General features: G+C 43.0%; 1 protein-coding gene across 1 annotated transcript in view; it reads left to right on the top strand.

Moving 5' to 3' along the window:
* The window catches only part of pappa2 (pappalysin 2), a gene marked incomplete at both ends in the record, with an annotated part of 195099 nt that overhangs the window by 65747 nt on the left and 123352 nt on the right, over positions 1–6000 (top strand). Inside the window, 2 exons of the mRNA XM_084057019.1 lie at positions 2297–2479; positions 5270–5615. Coding sequence (XP_083913145.1) covers positions 2297–2479; positions 5270–5615 — 529 coding nt within the window. The remainder of the gene's footprint in view (positions 1–2296; positions 2480–5269; positions 5616–6000) is intronic.

Genomic DNA, 6000 nt, shown 5'->3' with positions numbered 1-6000 from the left:
CTTGGACTCCTCCACTTTGAAAAGCACTGGTGTTGGTCGTGTTGGTTAACATGGGGTTAGCCACACGAATAAATAAATACTAAAATGGCATTAGTGAAAAATGACATTTCTTTTTTTGAGAGCGAAGCAAGAGAGAGGAGGGACGTCACCCCAAGGCATGTTAGAGAGATGCTGGGAAAATGCAATAATAACCTATAAATGCAAAGGAATATGAAGCCTCTCTCTGTTTTCTGCGTTAACCAAATTTCCTTCGCTTAAACGATTGACATGAACCATCTGGAGTGTCATAGATGTCTGGAGCGGCCTCAATGGACGTAGACGCCGCCGTGCAGCTCTTCCTCTACGCTGCCTCCTCCTCTCTCCTCTTCCTCTCAGGGGCGGACTGGCCAATTTGGCGTAACGGGCAAATACCCGGTGGGCCGCTGGGCCAGTGGGCCAGTAATAATCCTAAAACGCTCCCGTTTAGGATTATTACTGTCATTTCCGGGTCGCGCGGCCAAATTATTAGTTATGTTAATGTTTGGGCTGGGATGCTGGGAAGCAGGGGCCTCAGTGCGGCTGCAGAGTTCATGCGCAGGGCTGGGCTGAAACGGTGAAACGCTCCCCCCCCCCCCCGTTGACAAAACGGGCCCCCTGGATATTCACAACATTTTGACACTAAAATGTTTTTCTTTTCAGAGACACATCAGGAGAAAAAAATACTTTAATATCTCAGCAACACATTCTCACAGAATCTAGCACCAGTAAAAATTAAACACTTTAATTAACAGTAAACAGGCATCAATCTGTGAACCAGCATGGTGTGGGGAAGGACAATCGATATGAGAGAGAGAGAGAGAGAGAGAGAGAGAGAGAGAGAGAGAGAGAGAGAGAGAGAGAGAGAGAGAGAGAGAGAGAGAGAGAGAGAAAGCAGGAAGGATGAGCGAGTCAGATCTCTGAATCCTCGAGGAGTCGTTTGCCACCATCTGATACACAGATTAAAGCGAGCCTGGCCTCACATAGACACGCCCATACAGGCCTACACAAACTGTATCACGCACGCACGCACGCACGCACGCACGCACGCACGCACGCACGCACGCACGCACGCACGCACGCACGCACGCACGCACGCACGCACACACGCACACACACACACACACACACACACACACACACACACACACACACACACACACACACACACACACACACACACATATGCATTCATGCACATACACATGTACATACAGTGGTGGAAATGTACTTCAGTGAAAGTACAAAAGTATTGGTATTTCAAAATGTACTTAAAGTACCAAAATCAGAAAGTACTCATTATGAAGAATGTCCCATTTCACAAGTTTTCAAATGTATACAAATCTTTTGAAAATAGCAGATCTACAAGCTCACAATGTGTCGCATCGCGACACATTGTGAGCTTGTAGATCTGCTATTTTTAAATGGCCGAAATGTATATATATATATAGGGCTGAAGTGGTTAATGTATGTTTTGTAATAATAATCAAAATCTACAAAGTAACTAGTAAGTAAAGTTTTCAAATAATTGTAGTGGAGTAAAACGTATATGTGCCTCTGAGATGTATGTGGAGTAGAAGTAAAAATACTGAAAATCGGAAATACCCCAGTAAAGCAAAAATCCAAAAAGGTTTTACTTAAGTAGGCTACAGTACTTGAGTAAATATACTTAGTTACTTTCCACCCCTGCATACATGCCTATGTGTTCCTCTTCTCAGGGACGTGCACAGATAGACTCTAGGTGGTGCTAGAGCACCTGCCCTTTGCCCTCTTGACCAGAAGTGCCCTTTTGAAAAAAAACGTGTTTTTTTACAGTTTACAGCAGGGGTCTTCAACAGGGGGTCCGGGACCCCTAGGGGTTCCTCAGAGTTACTACAGGGGGTCCGCCAAATCTTTATGTGATGTGATTTTTCTTTTTACCATAACCACTCGAAACCTAGCATCCCTTTTCTGAGGAGAACTTTAGCCAAAAATAGCAGATCTACAAGCCCACAACGCCTCGCGCTGCGAGGCGTTGTGGGCTTGTAGATCTGCTATTTTTGGCAAAGAGGTATAGGTGTAGAGGGAAAAAAAGAGCAGACCAAGTAAACAAAAAAAAGTATAATTTACTTGAGCACCTGCCCCTCAAAATGTCTGTGCACGCCCCTGCCTCTTCTCACAGTGTGTGTGTGTGTGTGTGTGTGTGTGTGTGTGTGTGTGTGTGTGTGTGTGTGTGTGTGTGTGTGTGTGTGTGTGTGTGTGTGTGTGTGTGTGTGTGTGTGTGTGTGTGTGTCGTGCTCAGGCCCCCCTGACGTGGAGCAGCCGTGTGAGCCCAGCCTCCAGGCCTGGAGTCCTGAGCTCAGCCTGTACGACACCAACGTCACGTCACCCTGCCCCGACCCCGAGGGATGCACCCTCACGCTGACCTTCCTGCACCCTGTGGTCCCCCACACGCTCACCCTCTGGGTCACGTACATATCCACAGGTAAACACACGGAGGAGGAGGTGGAAGAAGTACTCACATGTTTTACTCAAGTAAAAGTATCAATACTGCAATGTGGACATGTACGTGTATATGTTACAAGTAAAAAGTCCGGAATTCAAAGTTTTACTTGAGTAAAAGTACAAAATAATTGGTGTCAAAATGTACTTAAAGTACCAGAAATAATAAGTACTCATTATGCAGAATGTCCCGCTTTGCAAGTTTTCAAATGTAAAAAAAATATAAAAATCTTTTGAAAATAGCAGAAAATAGCAGATCTACAAGCTCACAATGCGTCACATTGCGACACATTGTGCAGCTTGTAGATCTGCTATTTTCAAATGGCTGGAGTGAAGTGATTAATGTATGTTTTGTAATAATAATCAAAATCTAGTTACTAAAGTTTTTAAATCATTGTAATGGAGTAAAAGTACAATATTTGCCTCTGAGATGTAGTGGAGTAGAAGTAAAAGTATTGAAAGTTGTAAATAATCCAGTATTCACACACAAACACTCAGTCAGACAGACAGACAGACAGACAGACAGACAGACAGACAGACAGACAGATTATAGATAATGGGAGGATAAAAATGAATGGAACTTTCTCTGAGGCCTTGAAGTCTTTTGTAAAAAAAGGAAAGGCCAATTTATTATAGGAAGTGTTTTTAATATTCTCTACTCAGCGTGAGTATGTGTGTGTACCGCACTATTGAATTATCTCCATCTGTCTATTAGGGGATTGGCAGATTTCTGGAGAAATATCTTCCACTTCTCCCTGTCTCTAGAAGGAGGATTTTAACCCATTAAGACCGGGAACGCATCCGTGTCATTTTAAGATTTATCTTTGGCAATTAAAAAAAAAAATAGCAGATATACAAGCTCAGAGCGCGGCACTGAGTGCCGCGCTCTGAGCTTGTACATCTGCTATTTTTTTTTTAAATATCGTGGAAAATGTGTGCAAATCTTTGAATATATATGTTTTTTAAAGCGAACATTTTTAACTCAAATCTTTGCTTCTGGGGGGTCCCTGGAACAACATATTTTTGACATGGGGGTCCGCGGCCAAATACATATAATTTTGGTGGTCCTTGGCATGGAGAAAGTTTGAGAATCACTGATATTATAGCAACATTTAGGATTTAGACGACATTTATTGAATCCCCCAGAAGCAAAGATTTGAGTTACAAATGTTCGCTTTAAAAAAAAATATATATATATTCAAAGATTTGCAAAAAAAAATCTAGATTTTTCAAACAAAAAGCTCTATGAGCTTGTAGATCTGCTTTTTTTGAATAGCCAAAGACATCAAAAAAAAGAATGAGACGGATGCGTTCCCGGTCTCAATGGGTTAAGCAGTGTACCGCACAAAAATGAGTTATTAATGGACAACAGACATGTGGCCTATCCATTGGTCCTCTGTAAACATGTAACTAGCGCATTAGCATCACATGCAGCCTGAAACCACTTTAGAGACACATTTATTTTGACACAGATCATTTTACACATTTATTTTTTTTGTCAAAGCTGATTTATTTTGTTGTTAATCCAAAACCTTGTCCAAAACTTGCTTTAGCGTGTCAATACAGTAATTGTTAACAAAACAACATGATCTCTGTTTGCTGCATTTAGAGAGGGATCATTTCCAGTGGTGGAAAGTAACTAAGTACATTTACTCAAGTACTGCACTTAAGCAAAATGTTTAGGTATTTTCTTTTACTTTACTGGAGTATTTCCAGTTTTCAGTACTTTTACTTCTACTCCACTACATCTCAGAGGCAAATATTGTACTTTACTCCACTACAATTATTAGAAAAATGTAGTTACTGGTTACTTTGCAAATTTACATTATTATATTATAAAACATACATTAACCACTTCAGCCCTATTGTATTTTATACATAGGCTATTTGATAATAGCCGATCTATAAGCTCACGACGTGTCGCCACGCAGTTCAGAGTCCCGTCTACCAGTGACATCATCAATGGGGAATCCAAGCTAATAGAAACTGCAGGCTTTGTATTCCTGGAAAGTTGCATTGCAATAAAAGAAGCCATTGTTCTCGTGTTAATAAAAATCGAAATAAAAAACGTGAAATCTTGTTGGAGAAAAAAAATCATGCCTAACGATGATGTCACTGGTAGACGGGTTTCTGGACTGTCCACAGCCCTCCTATGAGACACAGACCAAGTAGAAAAAAATTGTACCATTGTATCGTGAGTATTAGTGAGGACCTATTATATGAAGATAGGTTGAAAAGCGGTGAAGTCGTCCTTTAAGTAAAAAGCGTGAGTACTTTTTCCCACCACTGTCTATGTTGTCTAATGCATTGGTTCTCAAAGTGGGGTCCGGGGACCCCCAGGGGTACTTGAGGGGGTTCCAGGGGGTCCCCAGCTAAATGATGGATAGGAACCAAATGGACCCTTATGGGTCTGTAACTCTGAGAGTGTACAAATGGAACCAAATGGACCCTAACGGGTCCATTTGGTTCCATTTGTACACTCTCAGAGTTAAATTAACATTGATTTTACAATATGAATTGAGGTCCCAGAGATATAAATGCCATTAAATGGGGGTCCGTAGCCCTCATGCATGTCAAACTGGGGGGTCCTTGAAATTAAAATGGTTGAGAATCACTGCTAGAGCCGTAAAAAATCTTCTCTTATGGGGGGGTCCCTGGCTTATCTTTTGAAATGGGGGTCCGCAGGCTAATAAGTGTCAATTTGGGGGTCCCTGGCATGAAAAAGTTTGAGAACCACTGGTCTAATGCTTTGTTTGCCTCTTTAACATCTCAGACAACCCGGCCGTCGCCAACGTGGAGCTTATCACAGAGCACGGCGAGAGCATGGACCTGGGCCCGCAGCACGTGTTCTGTGACACGCCGCTCACGCTGCGTCTGGACACGCACGGCGCCGCCGTGGCGCAGCTCAGGCTGTGCACGTTCGACGAGAAGATGGAGCTGGACGCCGCCATGCTGTCGTCGGGCCCCCGCAGCCCCCTGTGCTCCGGCTGCCGGCCCCTGGCGTACCGCGTCCACCGCCGGCCCCCCTTCATCGGCGCCGCCGACGAGACGGATAAGCGGATGGACGTGGCGGCCGCGGCCACGCCCCCGCAGACCCAGCTGACGACGTTCACCGACAGGTATTTAAAGTTGACGAGCAGTGGTGGAAAGTAACTAAGTACATTTACTTAAGTACAATGTTGAGGTATTTGTACTTTCCTTGAGTGTTTCCGATTTCCAATACTTTTACTTCTACTCCACCACATCTCAGAGGCAAATGTTGTACTTTTACTCCACTACATTTATTTGAAAACTTTAGTTACTAGTTACTTTTCAGATATAAATGATGGTATAATGAAACGCACATTAACCACTTCAACCCTATTTTATACCTAGGCTATTTTAAAATAGCCGATCGACAAGCTCACAACGCGTCGCATCGCGACGTGTTGTGAGCTTGTAGATCTGCTATTTTCAAATATTTAGTACTTTTACTTTTGGTACTTTAAGTACATTTTGATGCCA

This window comes from Gymnoscopelus microlampas (genome assembly GCF_963454915.1).
Source record: "Gymnoscopelus microlampas genome assembly, chromosome: 5".
Lineage (NCBI taxonomy): Eukaryota > Metazoa > Chordata > Actinopteri > Myctophiformes > Myctophidae > Gymnoscopelus > Gymnoscopelus microlampas.
Note: the sequence above shows the minus strand (reverse complement) of the source record. Positions and strands in the feature narration are given on the sequence as shown.